The sequence below is a fragment of the Miniopterus schreibersii genome (assembly GCF_964146895.1).
Source record: "Miniopterus schreibersii genome assembly, chromosome: 16".
Classification (NCBI taxonomy): Eukaryota; Metazoa; Chordata; class Mammalia; order Chiroptera; family Miniopteridae; genus Miniopterus; species Miniopterus schreibersii.
In genome coordinates this window covers 27,126,424-27,143,750 of record NC_138116.1, presented here as the reverse complement: position 1 = coordinate 27,143,750, position 17,327 = coordinate 27,126,424, and the positions used below count along the sequence as shown (strand labels likewise).

General features: G+C 52.0%; 1 protein-coding gene across 2 annotated transcripts; it reads left to right on the top strand.

Moving 5' to 3' along the window:
- The first annotated feature begins 1,695 nt into the window (after positions 1 to 1,695).
- TMEM98 (transmembrane protein 98) lies at positions 1,696 to 13,595 on the top strand. 2 transcript variants are annotated; one of them, XM_081115978.1, is made up of 7 exons: positions 1,696 to 1,962; positions 3,968 to 4,147; positions 5,533 to 5,664; positions 6,592 to 6,625; positions 8,582 to 8,697; positions 11,064 to 11,123; positions 12,779 to 13,595. In XM_081115978.1, the coding sequence occupies exons 2-7, from the start codon at positions 4,017 to 4,019 to the stop codon at positions 12,984 to 12,986; spliced, it is 681 nt and encodes a 226-aa protein (XP_080972104.1). In that variant the 5' UTR covers positions 1,696 to 1,962; positions 3,968 to 4,016; the 3' UTR covers positions 12,987 to 13,595. The 2 variants fall into 2 exon arrangements, with proteins under 2 accessions (XP_080972104.1, XP_080972105.1); XM_081115979.1 differs by lacking the exon at positions 1,696 to 1,962 and adding an exon at positions 3,831 to 3,897.
- Positions 13,596 to 17,327: the final 3,732 nt, after the last annotated feature.

Below are 17,327 nucleotides of genomic sequence, written 5' to 3'. Positions count from 1 at the left end.
CAAGTGTTTACTGAGCACCTACTACGTGCCAGGCACTGTGCTAGATACTGGGGGTTGGCAGAGAAGAAAACAGTCAAGTCCCTGTCCTCATGGAACTTAAATTCAGGAAGGGAAGGGACTAGACAAACATTTAGTGCATTTTCAGGTAGTGGTAAGTCCCGTTAGACACACACACACACACACACACACACACACGCACGTACACATGCACCAGAGCCAGGGGAGCGTGGATCACAGCGGTGCTCCTTTAGGTCCAGTGATCAGGGAAGACTGCTCTGTGGAGGTGACTTAAGCAGTCACCTGAGCAAAGGGAAGGAGTGAGCCACAGGAATAATGGTGGTAAGAATTCCAGACGGGGTGCACAGCATTGCCCCGAGGTAGGGTGAGCTGGGCATGTTTGAGGAACACCAAAGCAGCCCCATTTTTTTTCTGAGTCATACTATAATGAGTACTTTTAAATTTTAGTTGTGACAAAATACACATGACATAAACTTTACCATAGTAGCCATTGTAAAGGATCGTTCACCCACATTAAGTTTAAGCGCAACCATCACCAGCATTTTTTTCACCCTCCTAAACTGAAATTCTGTACCCATTCAACAGCAACTCCCCATTCCTCTCTCCCCACCAGGCCCTGGAAACCACCATTCTACCTTCTATGGGATGAGCACTTGAAATGCATCATTGAATGTAATCCTCCAAACAACTGTAGGCTATAGGTTTTACTGCTATGCCCATTCTACAGATGGGGAAACTCTGAGTGGGCCGTCTGAGGTCACACAGCTCCTAGGTGGAGGAAGCAGACCTTAGATCGCTTTCCTGGCTCAGCCTCTCCTTCTTAACCCCCTACCTGGTGGAGGTGAGGATGCCACTCTGAGGCCCCTCCGACAGCCCAGAGGTGGCCCCGGGAGGGTTTATCAAGGGTTACCGGCATGTGAGAAGCTTTTCGTGCTAGAGCAGGAGGGGTTTGCGCACCTGATGGTCCTATCTGTCCAGAAGGAAGGGGCTGCTGCCCAGAGACATGGGTTAGGGTGGAGCTAGCAGTTTCCTGGTTTGAGTGTTGTGGGCTTTGGTGCCAGGGAGTCCACTCCCTCCCTTATCACTTAGAAACTGAGAGCTGGCTAAGTACACCTCCAAGTCTACTTTCTCCCTTGCCAACATAATCATACCGACATTTCCGGGTTGCTGAGACGATCAAGTGAGATAAGGCACGTAAGAGACCTAATCAGTGTCAGGTACATAGTAGGTGCTCAACCAATGTTCCCTCCTTGCCTGGGCAGAGCATGAGCTTCGCCCACTGGCCAGGAGCCAGCCTCTTCCCCCTTCGCCCGGGGCCAGGCACGCTTACATGCCTCGCATGCATCATGTTATTTGACACGGAGGATGCTTACAAGCAGTAATCTCATTTTACAGGCCAAGAAACCAAGGCAGAGGGAAGTGAAACAAGTTGCCCACAGCTAGCGCGCGTGGCGGAGCCCCAGGATTTAAACCCGACACTATGTAGCGGAGCGGACTGGAGCAAAGACCAGCCACACTGTGGAGACTGCTCGTGCTCCCCGGCCCCCGTGGCATGGCCGGCCGGGGTGGGGGTGCGGTGGGGTGGGGTGGGGGGCGGCAGGGACCCTCCCGCTTCCCCCCGCTCTGCCCGCCGGGCCCGGCTTGCTGGGTCTCACAGCGACTGCCTCCCGCCGCCCCAGCCCCGGCCCGCCTGGGGGCCTGGCGGCGACAGCGGCGCCTGGCAGCGGGGGATTTGGATGCGGCGGCGTCTCCCCCTCCCGCCGCACCGCCGGGGGGTTTGGCCGCGCCGGGGGGACTTATCTCGATGCCTTGGGACAGCCCAGCTCCTTCCCGGCATGCCCCGCTCCCAGGAGCCGCCGGCCAGTCCCGCGCCCGGACTTTGCCATCCGCCGGGGGGCCGGCCGCGGGAGCGCCCCGGGACGCGTCCTGCAGCCGCAGCCTGAGGTGGGTGAGCCCCGCCGCCCGGAGCTGCGGGAGAGGGGCCCCGGGCGGGCCGCCCAGCGCCGGGGCCGGCGGGCAGGGTGCGGGGGACCCGGGCGCCGCCGTGGGGGAGGGGCGCCGCCGTCTGGCGCCCCTTTGTTGCGGGCGCCGCGCAGGAGCCCGCGGGTTGCAGCGAGCTGGAGCTGCGCGCCCCGCGCGGCGCGCGCCGAGGCGGTGGGTCCGTGCCAGTCTCCCGCGTGTTCTCGGTGGGTGGTCTGGGTGGCCGGGCAGAGGGGAAGGACTTGGGTCTGTTTTATTCTTGTGGGTTGAGAACCCGAGGGGGGGAGAGAGAGAGAGAGACCTACCCAAGCTCTACAAAGAAAGAAAGAAAGAAACAACTCCTGAAACACACGGGAGTCTACGCAGGAAGGAAACAAAGAAGCGCGTGCAGACGGGTCACCGAGGCGCACGGGCGAAAGCGCGGGGAGCCCGGCGGAGAGGAAACAAAGCGGGGGGTCTTGGAGGCCACGGGGCAGGGGGAGGGGAAAGGGAATTCTGAGGAGGGGAGAGGCGGAGGGAGGGGAAATGGAGAGGCAGAGAGAAATACGAGGAGGAAAGAGAAAGGGCTGACGGAGGGAATACTTTAGGAGGGACAGTATAAACACATCTAGAGAAACCGAGGCAGACCCTGGGAATGAGCCCGCCCCGCCCAACCTGCGCCATGGGAGATACCAGATGGAAGAGACCCCAGCCTTCTCGCCCTCGTGGGCGAGTGAGTTCCAGGTGGGAGCACAGCTAGGTGAGACCTCTGAGAAAGGCCTCCTTGGCACTGTTGAGCCGCTCAAGTCAGTCTCCACCTTGTCCAGCTGGCGGACTCCTACTCATCCTTCAAAACCCAGCTCAAGCATCACCTGCCCTGTGAAGAAGGCTTTCCCAGAAAATGTGCAATCACAGTTACTCTCTTTTCTATGTGTTTCTGCATGTGGCACAGGCACGTGGCGTTGAAATGGTTTTCCGACCTGTCTGCCTCTTTCCGTTGCTCCTCAGGGTTTGAGGTCTACGTCTTTATTTATCTCCAACCTTCAGAATCCAGCCCAGTGCTTGGTGCATAGTAGGTGGCCCATAAATACTGACTGAATGACAACTGGGAGCATTTGGACCTTCTAATACATGGAGAAACAGAGTAAAATGCAGATAGAGGACTCATAGAGACTCCTGGGTCAAAACACCCTTTTTTGCAGGTGGAGATGTTAAAACCCAGAGGGGGGAGGACACTTGCTTAAAGGGACACAAGCGGGGAGGCCTGCAGTGAAAGAACATTGTGAATACAGACTTCCCTGAGATGCCCTTGTTCCTCTAGCCCGAGAGTTTAAAATAGGTGCGAAAGAAATGAAAACAATCTGGACAACAAGTAGCTTATTACTAGTTTTAAGTTTCCAACACTGAAACTGACAATCAGAACTTTTTCTACAATATTTAGAATTCTCTTTACTTTGTAGAAAAGAGAAGGGAGGTGAATGTTCACCTTAGTTAAGAGGCTGGCTTTCTGCTTCCTGACTGCGTAAACCTGGACAAATTGCCTAACCTTCCTGAACCTCAGTTTTTTTAAACTGTGAGGTGGGGGTACTAATGCGGGCCTCACAGGATCGTTAGAAGAGTTAACACACAAAGTGCCTGGTGGGGAGGAGACCCTCAGTAAATACAACCCTGCCCTTCTGAGGTGGGTGTTCTTTCATGCACTTGTAAAAGTGAAGACGACAGCGCTAGTGAAAATGTTTCCTTTTGTCCCAGGACAAAAGTCCATCCTGGTCCAACTTGGGAGCAAACTCTTTTGGTAAAAGAAAAGGCAGATCTGGGGCATGGCATAATATGCATCTTAGTTCTGTTGAGGACTTCAGGTCTCTGCAGGTGACGGGGTGCAACCTCACTTCCCCCCCCAACCCTGTCCTCCCCCAGCAGGTAAGACCCCACGGCCCTGCCCTTTTTCGCAGCCTCCTTACCAGGCCTGCTGTGCCTTGTGTCTTCTAAGCTTTAGCTCGTGCCAGGGATGTGACCGGGACTGAGGGAGCCCCGCGAGCATGGAGACCGTGGTGATTGTTGCCATAGGCGTGCTGGCCACCGTCTTCCTGGCCTCGTTTGCAGCCTTGGTGGTGGTTTGCAGGCAGCGTTACTGCCGGCCCCGGGACCTGCTGCAGCGCTACGATTCCAAGTGAGTGCGCTCGGCAGGGGAAGGAGGGGGGGGCTGTGCCCGGGGGCTCTAACGAAAGAAAAAGAATTTGGTGCTGGGCAACTGGCTCAGCTTTTTGTCTCTACAAGGGTACCTGAAGGCTCTCCTTCCCAATAAAGACCTTAGAGCTTAAGAGTGTTCCTTAAGTCCTGGCTGGTGTGGTTCAGTGGTTAGAGCATCCGCCTGGGCACCAGAGGCTTGCAGGTTCAGTTCCTGGTCAAGGGCATGTACCGGGGTTGCAGGCTTGATTGCTGCCCGACATGGGAGGCCACCAATCAATGTGTCTCTCTCACATCGATGTTTCTCTCCTCCCTCCCCCAAAAATCAACAGAAAAAGTATTCCTGTGTGAGGATTAACCAAAAAAAAAGAAAATAAATAATGTTCCTTAAGCTTCCCCCCAATATCCTGAGCTTCCTCTGACTTTCACTGAACTAACGAGAGAGTGACTCCACGTGTTTTCACCTAGCATGAAGATATGGCCGTCTACCCCGAACGGCCGCCTCCCTCAGCATTTGGACAAGCCAAATCCCTTTCCAACCAAACTCAGGCACAGAAATCCGAAGCCCGCACTGCAGCCACCCATCTAAGCAGCAGACACTGGGTGCTGGGAAGTCCCAGCATTACTGTCTGTCTCTGCTCAGATTTCATGATGCACTTATGTGAAGTATATTCTGTAAACAAGATCCTATTCAATTTAAGGCTGTTTTAATGGATCTTTAAGGGGCCACGGCCACGGCCCCTTAGTTTCTCTTTACCCCCTACGGCATCCTATCGGCATCTCTGTCGAGTGGTTGATAATTTCATAAACGCCCATGTCTGTGACCTAGGGAAGCTCTGCTATTGAGAAGAATGCCCTGGTGTCTCAAGTTTTGAAGAATCCTGCTGTAAAGTAGCAGGTGGTGGTACTTCTCCAGGATACCTGGGCGGGGGCGGGGATATGTGGTGGACCAGGGTGGTTCCCGAGAGTGATTCTGCAGACCAAATTGGGGGTGCCGGTGGGCTAGGTGTTAGGAACTTCAGCGTCTCAGGAAAAGGTAGGCTTGAAGGGAAAATAAGTTCCAAAGGTTGTTATTTTGTCCTGAAAGAGCAGCCCTAAGACATCTTCGTAGTTATTGTGGTTGAAGCCCTGCTCTTGGTGGCTCGTCTTGTTCTCTGTCACTTTTTCTCATTGCCTCCTTGATTGACTGTCTAGCCGTGTGCCCTGCCCATAACTGAAGTCCCATTGGGTTAGGTTTGGATCCAGCACAAGGGGTCCTGCTCTAACTTACTCACTCCAGTCATCCTTTTGGGGGTATGTGGGCCACTCTGAGGAGGTCTCAGCAGTAGCTGTCATGCTGAGACCGCTTCCCTGGGCCCTTCCTTCTAGGCCCATCGTGGACCTCATCGGCGCCATGGAGACCCAGTCTGAGCCCTCTGAGTTAGAACTGGACGACGTTGTCATCACCAACCCCCACATTGAGGCCATCCTGGAGAAAGAAGATTGGATCGAGGATGCCTCGTAAGGCCTTGGGGATGGGGTGCCTTCCTGGAGCCCTCTGGGGATGGCCAGCGGGACTCCCTGTGCCCTTCTCTGGCTTCCTGTGCCTGAGCACTTGACTGGGCATCCAGGAGCCCTGTGTCTGTTTCTGCTCTTCTCCTTGCCCTCACGAGGAGGGAAATCAGAATAGGACATAACAGCGTTGGCCCTGGCTCCACCCTCCACGTCCCACGTTGTAGACCTGAACGCTGTGGTCCGTAGATGGGTGGCAAAGGTGGTTATAAAGTCACCCTTAGGTGCTTGGTTATCCTCAGGGTGCCCATGAATCTGACAGTCAGGCTCCAGGGATGGAGCCTTTGTCTTTAGCGTCCTCAGGGATCTCTCCACCTGACAGGAGCCACTCCACTCGCCCGTCATTTAGTCATTCATTCGCCGGGCAGATATCTGTGAGGCAGTGTGTGCAGATATTAAACTGGTGGTGGGGACAGGATTCTGAGTACAGTATCTCAGAAAGCAAGGGCCCCTGGAGCAGTGGGCACACGGTGGAGGCGATGTCTGGAGTTGCCTGGGGTGGGGAGGTGGGGCTGGATTTCATGAAGGATATCACAGAGCAGGTGCCTTGTGACTTGGGTCTTGAAAGATGAGCTCACCAGGCTGAGCATAGAAGGAAGGGTATGCCAGGGGGAAGGAACGGCATGAGAAGCTCAGAGCATGGCTCGATCGGTAGGGAATAGTGCCAGTGGAGAGTCGGAAGGGGTGGGGAGGACAAGGTTAAGGACAGAAGGTGCTTCCTCATTAGCTCATGGACTAGTTCATTTTCACACGGAGGGAGGCATTGCTGCTCTCAGGTCGTGCCCAGGTGTGTCAGAGCTGGGAGGAGCAGCCGTGGTGGCTGGGGGAGGTGGGCCTCTAGCGAGAAGCACTGACCTGTTCTTCTTGTCTCCACAGGGGTCTCATGTCCCACTGCATTGCCATCTTGAAGGTAATACTCTTTGATCGCCCCAAGAGGTAAAGGGGGTGGTCGCCAGAGCATCCCTGTGCATAGCTGGTTAGAGTTGAAAGGGGCTTAGGAAAGGCATGGAACCCTTGCAAAAGAGGCCTTTGTAACCTGTGTGAACTTGGAGTTTCTGTAGTTTACCTCCACTCCTACATGGATGGTTTGTTATATTTCATAGTCCTCGAGGCCCTAGCAAAGGCCTTGTTTTGGCTGGTTCCCATAACACAGTGACCTGTGGGAAAGGCCACATGCGTGGTCACCAGCCACATTTTTGCCAACGGTGGACACAGCTGTGTGCCCAAGACTGTGTAGCTGCTGAAGGTGAACCTGGGCTTCCCACCTTCCCCCTGGGCACATCCTTTAGTTAACAGAGAGCCCAGCTCTCTACAGTGAGTGGGTTCTATATCTGGACTTCTCCAATTACTAGAAAGTCCGTCACTGGCCCTCTTTGGCTGTGACAATAGTCAGCCAAATGGGACAGTCAGTGTTAAAAAATCCAGACCATGAGTACTTCAAATTGAAGACAGATTTTTTCTTTTTCTTTTAATGTCTGCAGCCTCCAGGGCTGGGTGGGAAATTGCACCCAGTTTGCATTTTGGGTAATTTTTATAGTTTTGGGAAATTTTTTTAGTTTCAGCATTTGTTTTCCAATTCTTGCCAGATCCTATCCTGCCTAATAGAATAATAATAATTTGGAAGTATTTGGCCAGTTGCAAATATTGTCAGTTTCTTCATTTCAGTAACCTGGGAAACCATACATTTATAAATTTGTCTAGTAATTATTCAAAATCTCAAAAAAACTTCATCTTTTCTTCAGTATCTTTCAGTATCAGATATTAAAACGTCTTTCCTCCCACCTCTTCTTCAGCTGTCTCTCTCGGGGGACAATGAAATGCCTAGTAGGAAATTGCTGTCACAGAGTCCAGGCTTTTTATTTAATTCCAAGAAGCAATTTGGGGATAGATGTGGTTGTAGACAGATAGTTATAATGTCTGGAGCAATAATGGCATATTGCATCTCTTTGCCCCTGGCCAGGGTGTATTCTGGCACTGGGTTTGGCCCCTTCCCTTGCCTATTGGAGGAGCAGGGTAGTGGGACCTGAGGTGGGAGATGAATCAGCCCGAAGGAGTCCTACTGGGTTGGAATCAGTGGTCCATCCTGGGACCTCAGGTCAAAGGAGAGGCTCTTGCCTTCCTGTGGAGATCTCCAGGTCCTTTTGTTTTGCCCGGCTGCCTTTGAGTCCCTGTGACTCCTGGGCTCTCTCCTGGGTGGGCTTTTGAGTGGCTCTGTGCCCCCTCTTTTGCAGCCCCAAGTATAAGGCGGGTGATGGAACTTCTTTGCCAGGACAGAGGCACATCCAGGTTCTAACATTGGGGAGGTGTGGAGGGGGGAGTACAGCTTTGCGGGTGCCCAGCAGTGTTGGTGGGTGATGGGAAAGGCCCGTGTCTTAGTCATACCTGTTTCCTGTGTTTTTCCAAGGCCCCTGCATCATCATTGGACAAACATGCTGGTATATTACCTGGGAAAATGGTTGAAATAAGCGGCACTTTCGGAGGATGTGCTTAAAGGGAGCAGCTGTCCTCTAGCCAGGTTTCTGAGGGCTCCCTGTTGGAGATGAAGGAATAGAAAGGGAAAGTAGGTTTTTCCCCTTTAGCAAGATGGGGAAACTAGAGCACATGATTTTTCTTAGATTATTTCAGCTTAGACTTCTCTAAGCTGAAACCCTGGCCCTGACCCGAGGTTCCTACCCCTCCCTGCTCACCCAGCAGTGTTCTCAGCATCGTTGGCCTCTTCCGCCCCATTGCTTCTCATTTCTGTGTTCTTTTTGCTTTAATTTGACCCTGTGGATTAGGGGGTCCAGCTGTGAGAAGGGACCCAAGGTGGGGGTCATATTTGGCTTTGGGTCACCCCTCGTCACCTCTGTCTTCCTTGCTGCCTTAGATCTGTCACACGCTGACTGAAAAACTTGTTGCCATGACAATGGGCTCTGGGGCCAAGATGAAGACGTCAGCCAGTGTCAGCGACATCATCGTGGTGGCCAAGCGGATCAGTCCCAGGTGAGCAGCCAGGGCCTTGAGGTCCCCGCACGCCGTGAGGGAAGGGAGGGCCGGAAGCTGAGGTTACAGGCAGGGCCAGGCTCTTAGGAAACTACACCGGCCACTCCAGTTATTCATGAACTGAACACATACAGAGCGTCTGGGAGGGTTTGGGCCAGGAGAGATTTTCAAGCTAAGATATTCTCACACCTTTCCCCCAACATCCAGTAGACCTTTTGGGAAATTCCAGCATATGACGAGTGCTGGCTCTTCTATTCCACGCGTCCCACTGCGGCCGCTCCCTCCTTCTCAGTCCCATACCCGCTGGGGCTGCTTTCCTCCCCTTTGCCACTCCTTCCTCCCAGGCTTCAGGTCAGTAAGCACATTTCCCACAGGGGCCCACACCCCCCTCTGCAGAGACCTCCTGGTCATGTCCTGTCTCCCACCCGTATCTGTATTGGAGACTTAATTTGGGGGTGACTGGTACCCGCTGCGCCATCCACGGCCCATCCAGCAGCCTCCGGGACTGGGTGGGAGCTGAAGCCGTACATCACTCAGCTGTCCCAAATTCCAGGCATCTGCAAAATCCCATGTGGGAGGCAACCAGCAGATTGCAGTCAGCCGCAGCTACGCCCCCTCCTGCGTGCTCAATTTGGTGAAGAAAAATAAAGCCCTTCTCTTAGAAGGGCTGAGCTGAGTTTGCGCTGCCACCTGGTGACTGGTATGCGGATGTGCCCGAGTGGGCTGTTGTCCCTGTCCAGGATGTTTTCTTCGTCAGCCACATCCCTGGTGGGAGGGGTGGCACCCCCTGAGTTCCAGGGGCCCTTGCTTTCCTGGTTGCCATGGCCTTGGGGCAGATCCCGAGGAACCGGCCCTTTGAGGGAATACAAACGCGTTGGTGCACTTGAACTCTGTCCAGGGAGTTCAGGGAGTTGAGAAAGTAGGAGGGACTCAGCCCAGAACAGTTCTTGGCTTTCGGCAGAGTTCTCCCTGGGTGGGTGTGGTTCTGTGACTTCTGTCAGCCTCGGTTGGCCCCTGGCTGGAAGGACCCTCCAACCCAGGCTCTGGTCAAGCACATCCTCTGCCTACTTATTACCGGTAGAGACCCTGCATTGCTCGTGCTCGCTGGGCCTTCATCATGCCTCCTGTCTGTCAGTCCTGAGGTCACCCCAGGGGCCAGACGGAGTCACGGGATACTAGGTTTATAAGGCAGCATTGCCGGGAGGGGTCGGAGGAGGAAATAGATGGAGATTTCTGCAGGCGAATGAAGTGCTGGGCGATCGGGGTTAGCAGTAGTGCTAGCGTCTGGGTGTGGCATTGCTCGGAGGGCGGACTTGACCTGGTGCCCACTGGCCCATCCTGCAGAGCACCTCGGACTACGTCCAGAATGTTCCTCCATAATTCAATCTGCGTCCTTCATTCTCCTTCTGCTCGGTTCTGTCCCATTGTTTTTCTTGCTTTGTTTATTCCACGTGGTGTATTGGTGGCGCATTAGTTTCAAGGAGGGAGGCTCCAGTTCCAGGGCGCTGTGGAGACGGGCCCGCCCAGCAGAGGCTGAGAGTGACCGCGCCTCTGCATTTTCTCACCCGTCCCTCAGCCCTAAGACGAGAACATTTAAGGACATCTATTTTCAAGTGTGTTTAGAAATCAAATAATGCATTGTTATTTTTTCCTCCTGATTATCACGTGAACCAAGAGCAAAAATTTGGAGCAAGACCATGTACCATGCAAATCAGAATGAATAGAGTGTTTTTTGTTTTTTCTGAACTAGATTGAAAAAAAAAATTAACCACAAGCTATACTATGTGTTAAAAGAAATACAATAGAGCAGTTTGCACCCAAATTAAACTCGTAGGTTTTTTTTGGTGTGTATGTTCTATATAACCTTTAACCTTGTTTTTTTTTAAAAAACAAAAATAATAAATACCTGTAAAAATAAAAACGTTATGGAAATCAGGAAAGTGAAGTATTCTCTAATTCCACCCGCTCCCAATTCCTGGAGGTAACCGCTATTGAATAGTGAGTATCCCTCCAGACTTCTCTTCTCCAAATTTCGTGTCTTGTTTATTTTTACTCTGAAGGGATCAAACTTTTTATATTGTTGGGCAGTTTGTCTTTTCAATTTAGTAGCATATCTTGAGCATCCCAGATGTTTTACTATGAACTTTCCAAACCATTGGAACTAAAACCAAACCAGAAAACAAAATACTCTCTAAACTGAACAAGTCTTCCCAAGTCTCTGGGACAGTGCAAAAGCTGTTAGCGAAAGGACCACTGAGGACAAGGGCCCGAATATCAAGAGGACTGGGCTGAAGGAGGTAGACAGGAGGGAGGGAGGAAAGGAGAGCAGGAGGGTGAGATACTGAAAGCCCTTTGCCTCCCCTCAGAGTGGACGATGTTGTGAAATCGATGTACCCTCCGCTGGACCCGAAACTCCTGGATGCACGGTGAGGTGTCATTCTTCCATCCATGCTGTAGGCTCACCTGGGGGCTCAGATCTGGGAGGTCGGCTGTTTGGGTTGTTGGGGAGAAGGCCGTTTTGCTGGATTCCTGGGCTGTCCTGGGCCTTGGGTATCATTCAGTGCAGCGTGAATGGTCATCCGGCCAGTGAGCCACGCCTGGCTCGGGGACAGAGGCCGGTCCTCTTCCTGAAACCCTGGGGAAGGAAGAGCCAGTTTAGATTTTGAATTTTTATGATTACACATCTGGCCCCACTAAGTCCCATCGGTGCCCTTCCCTCCCTCCCATTTCCCCATCACCCTAACCTCTCTGCTCTGGGGACCCCGGATGCAGACACACCTTAGCTGTGAGTGCAGGGCACTGGGTCAGTGTGGCGGGCGCTGAGCAGGGCAGTGAGAATGGAAGTGGAACTCGGCCAGTCTGTGCTCCCCTTCCCCAGGACATACCCAGGAACCTCTCTCTTGTGATTCTCCTCTAATATACAGAACATACGTAGCCTTTTCAAATTGTTGTCTTCCTGTACCAGATGTAAACCCATTTTTAAAACCAGATTCTTTTTGTCTTGGATTCACATGACTATTTCATAGACCCCTGCGTGATGCCTGCCAGCTGGGCAGCGGGTCACGGCGGTTGGGCTGGTTTCCTGCCCCTCTCCTGTTGCCCCACAGCTGTGTTTAGGCTGTAGTCATAATACATCCCCAGATGCATTCTGCACACTCCTTGCGTAAAAGATACTCTATAGTAAACCTTCCAATACTGATTTTTAAAAAATTAAAAAATTTTTTTCTAAATAAGTTTTTATTGATTTCAGAGAGAGAAAGGGGGGAGAGAGAGAGAGAGAGAAACATCAATGATGAGAATCATTGATTGGCTGCCTCCTGCAGGCCCCCTACTGGGGATCGAGCCTGCAACCTGGGCAGGTGCTCTGACCGGGAATCGAACCGTGACCTCCTGGTTCATAGGTCGATGCCCAGTCACTGAGCTAAGCCGGCTGGGCTCAATACTGATTTTTCTTCTTTTTTTTAATCCTCACTTGAGGATACTTTTTCCGTTGCTTTTCAGGGAGAATGGAAGGGACAGAGAGAGAGAGGGAGAGAGACATCGATTGGTTGCTTCCCAAAACTAATTTAAAAAAAAAATTCTCCTAATTGGGTTTTCTATAATTTTTAATTTTATTTTTAGTGTAGGGTAAACCAACCCTGGGCCTATTGATTCAGAATCAGTAAGGGATGCTCAAGGTGGGGATATGTATATCCTACCTTTATGTGGGTAGCAGTTGGTGATGTGCTCGTCCAATTGACTAGATCCAAATTGTCCTGTAAAACTCTCTTCTGGAGTCTGTTAGTAGGTGCGGTGCCACAGAGAGTGGGCTCCACAGCCTTAAATAAGCTAATGAGACAGCATATCATAGTTTCTCTGTAAAGCTTTATCATGCACATTGAAGGCCCTGAGAAGGGCTTGAGTTAACCGTGTTTGAATTAGCAATTCCCAAATCTGTTTGAGCATGGGACCATCTTTAAATGGCATGCTCACCAACCTCCTAGGGAAGGGGCTTCAGTTTGGGGAACAGACTTTAGACCATTTGGGCTTTGGCACAAAGTCCCTTGTCTCCTAGGGGACCTGATCCTGTTGTGTTTTCTAGGACAACCGCCCTGCTTCTGTCTGTCAGTCATCTGGTGCTGGTGACCAGGAATGCCTGCCACCTGACCGGGGGCCTGGATTGGGTTGACCAGTCGCTGTCAGCTGCTGAGGAGCACTTGGAAGTCCTTCGAGAAGCAGCCCTGGCTTCTGAGCCAGAGAAAGGTCTCCCAGGCCCGGAAGGCTTCCTGCAGGAGCAGTCTGCCATCTAATGCCTGCTGGCCTGCTGCCGCCTGTGGGCTGCCCAGCTGAGCCTTCCACTCTTTCTGTAGTTAGTTCTACACGGCGGGGGGGTCCAGCTGTGTGCGTAGGAAAGCAGGCGAGCCCCTGTGAGTTCCATTGCAATTGCCAGTGGTGGCTGGCGAGTGGCAGTCTAATACCACACTTGGGGGAGGTGCCATTCACCATCTGCCCGGCAGACCTGTGGACACTGGTGTGCTGTCACCTTTATTTGCCTCACCTGGTGCTTTCAGGAAAATTGAGCCACCGCCTGAGAATCGGGGGGTTTCACATCACAATCGGCATTTCCGACTTCTCTTAAGCAATCAGCAGGTGAGGCAACTCTGACCTGCGTTTTCAAAAGGGGACAATCGACTGGAACTGAGTAGGAGTTGCCTCTTTTGACAAGACTTGTACTCTCTCACCTGGCCTGTTCCATTGATTTGTGTTATGTTCCCGGTCCCCGAGGTATCGGAGCCCCTCTTCCCAGTCCCCAGCTGTGAGTTTGAAGGCGAACGCCTCGGAACTGATTATTTTTGTCACTATGCCTGCAATTTTACCTAGCGGCCACTAGGCGGGTAGTAAATGTATACTTAGTTTTCTCTCCAGTGTGTGGTTATTGAGTCAAATCCGAATGCTTCTGGGACATATTTGTCTGAGCACTGAGGGTGGAAGGAGCCCAGGAATCCTCAGAATGCCTTGTGTGTATGACTCAGAGTGAAATATTTAAACATCCCTGAGTTCAGGCAGAGGTGACGATACCACCATAAAGTAGGTCTGCATTAGCAGTGACGCCTGCCCATGAAGGATGTGCTCCGAGTTCTTTGGACATCGGTGCGTTTTGTAGGTGAGGGTCATGTTGATGACCTGAGACCTTTGTGAGACCCAGAGTCACAGCTGCATAACCCAGACACACGGCCAGGTTGCATCCTTTCCATCGTAAGTGTGGGAGTGCCTTCAGTACTTAGCTTCCTCACAGGTTCTCAGAGCCAGCCTGACTCTCGGGAGGGGGCCCTGCCTTGGTTCATGCCTGATGCTGTTAAGCATGTTTGGAGCTCCATATCGATTCTCATTTCAATTTCTCTGCCCTAACTTAGCAAGTCCCTTAGCCTGATTCTGGAGAACCAGGAACCCGTATTCCTGAGTCCAAGATTCGGGCCTTGCTTGTCCTTGAGATATGCCATTGGGCATGTTTCATTCTCTCCTGGAGAGCAGGGTGCTTCTCACCAGCACCGTGCACCAGCTCCCGCCTGGGGAGATGGAGTCAGGGGAAGGAAGCTGGAGCTCGGCTCTCAGGGACTGAAGAATGGATTCTTTTTTGTTTGTTAATCTTCACCGAGGATGTATTTTCCATTGATTTTCAGAGTGGGGGGGGGGGTGGAGAGAAACACTGATGTGAGAGAAACATCGATTGGTTGTCTCCTGCACGTGCCCTGACCACGGCCTGGGATCAAACCTGCAACCCGGTATGTGCCTTTGACCAGGAATCAAACCGATGACTTTCTATCCACACCTGCCAGGGCTGAAGGATGGATTCTTGGTCACAGGGGACCCCTTATTGGATTGGCCACTGCCATCAGCTCTGACTACATGCGAGGTAGTTAACGTTCCCATCCTGCTGGTGAGCTACAAGTGGGAAATGTCCAGAAAGCCACTTTGACTTTTCTATATGTGGCCTCCATAAATAGGCCTCCATAGTCCTCCTGGTTTTGTCTTTTTTTTCCTCCCAAAACCTGCTTTCATAACCAGACTGGCAACTCATCCATGCTAGGGTTGTGCTGGCTGCCACTGTTGTAAATGTCCCCCACACTTAACCTGGACCAGAGCCCTACGCCAAAGAGAAGCGACCCTGAATTGGCCTCTTAAATACCATCCACCAGGTGTGGGGTTGGAGGTAGAGGCGTTTCCCCTGAAGTCACCCCCACTGTCACCTTCTCCGAGCCCTGACAAGTCCTGGCACACCTGCTTCCCCAAGCCCAGCTGCTGCCCTCAGTTATGAGGAGAGTTGCTGAAGACGGTGTCTGCTAAGTGGCAGGACCTCGGCTCTCGCTGCTCTGTTTTTCTTTCGTCTCTAGTGCAGGGCAAATTAGAAGTCTCTAGATCAGGTTGGTGTTAGTGGCTGATGGCTGAGGTGGAAGCACCATCTTTGCCCTTTGGGAGTTGGCTGAAGTTACCTCTTCCCCTGGGAGGGGCTGGTTGGTGAGCACCCGGGATCTAGCCGGGAAGTTTCCCAGAGGACAGACACATCCCAAGTCCCTAGTTCATTAGTGCCTGTGTGCATGGTGGTAGATCTTTCCTTCCATGCCCCCCACCTCCTCCTACCCTGGAGTAGGAGTGTCAGACTCAAATTCTGAATGAAGAAGGATAGGAATTGAGTGTGAGAAGAGTGAAATCTTTGAAGTCAGACAGAATTAGGTTCAAATTTGGGCTCAGTCATTTACTGTGTGAGCTTGAACAAACTACTTAACCTCTCTGGTCCTTGGCTCTCTCACCCGGAAAATCAAGGCTACTGCCTCATTGGGTTGGTATGTGACTCAAATGAAATGGCGTATGTGAAATGCCCAATTGTGTGCCTGGTACTGATTAACCAACATTAACCCTTCTTTCTCCAACCCCCCTCTCCCATCGTGCCCTGATGTAGCTGACCCAGATCGTATCACCTCAGTTACTGTGGCTCTGCCCAAGCAGGGGCTTGGCAGCTGAGTAACCAAAAATCTGCAGTCACCTCAGTAAGAGTGGTCCAGCGTGTCCCTGCCCCACCCCAAGTACGTTTAGGATGGAGACAATCAAAGCTCTTAGCCTCTTATCAGGGCTCCCAGGGTTGATTGCTCAAGTTCGCATTCCTGCAGAGCAGGGCCCCGGGAGCCTCCTCCAGCTTGTGAAATCTCCCAGACACAGCACATGCCCCTGGCATTCAGCTCACCCTGGCGCTTACCCTGACCTGCCTCGCTCCAGGAGCTCCTCCGCAGAGACTCTGTGCCCATGAGTCTGATCTTTAGAAAATGACTTACAGTTCAAAGCCCCTGAGTTGTTTTATGACCTTAAACATTTTGGGAAGATGTCAGATGACGAATTCCCATCTATTTCCTCCTTCCCTCCCTCAATCATCTCCCTCCCTTAGCAACTCCTCCCCCGTCCGCCCCTCCCTCCCACAGTTGCGTACTGTTTGCTCACTCAGGGAAGTGGTGTGCTAGGTGCCGGGGGTAGAGGACAGAGGGCGTAGGCCCTGTCCCTAAGAAGGAAAAGAGACAGGTGAGCAGCTGGTTGAACCACAGCTGTGGTCAGTGTAGTGAGCGAGGGATGCACAGCAGGGGGCTGTGATGAGGGCAGGAAGGGTGAGGTGAGGATGGGATGGTTGTGTCCAGAAAGTCTGGGGAGACACCTGGAAGGAGCTGATGCTTGAGTTGAGGCTGACAGAGGGTCGGAGAGGTTTCTGAGGTTTCCCAGACCACGTGGGAAAGGTCCAAGGACAAGAGCGAATGGCTCATGTGAGAAATGCAGGTGATTGGGGAGGGCCGGAGTGTGGGACACAAAGGTTGGCAGGGTATCAGGTCATGGAGGATATTATAGGTTATATTAGGGAGTTGATGCTTTATCCTGAGCATAATGGGGACCATAGAAAGGTGTTAACCAGGGGAGTGACTTCGCCAGAATTGCAATTTAGAAAGAGACTCATTTACTTCATACTCTATGATGTTAGGCTCCAGGATCCATAAATTTGCCCAATGCCACCGAGTACTTTTCCTCCCTGAGTCTGAGAGGCTCGTGACTCAGTCATGGTGTAAAGTCAGGGTGGGCAACTGGGTGGGAAGGGAGGAATCAAGGAGCTAGGCATCCAGACAAAGTGCTGGGGTGAAATCACGTGGTTGAGCTGGGTCTGCCTCTGGTAGGTAACAGTTTCTGTATCAGAAATGTTCATGAGCAGAGCTTTGAGGATTTGAGGTATATCTGGGTCCTTTCTGTTTCATTCTTTCTGAATTTTCACCATTCTCATTTTACAGGCAAGGGAACCAAAGCCTAGAGAGATCAATGACTTCTGGAGTCTTGAAGAATCAGAATGGGAATTTCAGCTCCCCAGCTTGTGTTCATCCCCACCACTCCTGCCCGCCAGGGGGCGGCGTGGGGGGAAATCTACAGTGAGAGGAAGGAAACAGCAGTTAGAGTCAGTCCATTCCTTCTGGTTCTACTATGTTTCATTAAAAAAAAAATGATGGTTCTGACCAATAAGTTAATTTCATGGCCAATAGTCAGTTACAACACATAGGGTGATGGAACATGGGCAGTAAAATGAGGGCTGGGGCATGGGTGAGGTATTCTCTCTCCATCCAAAATGA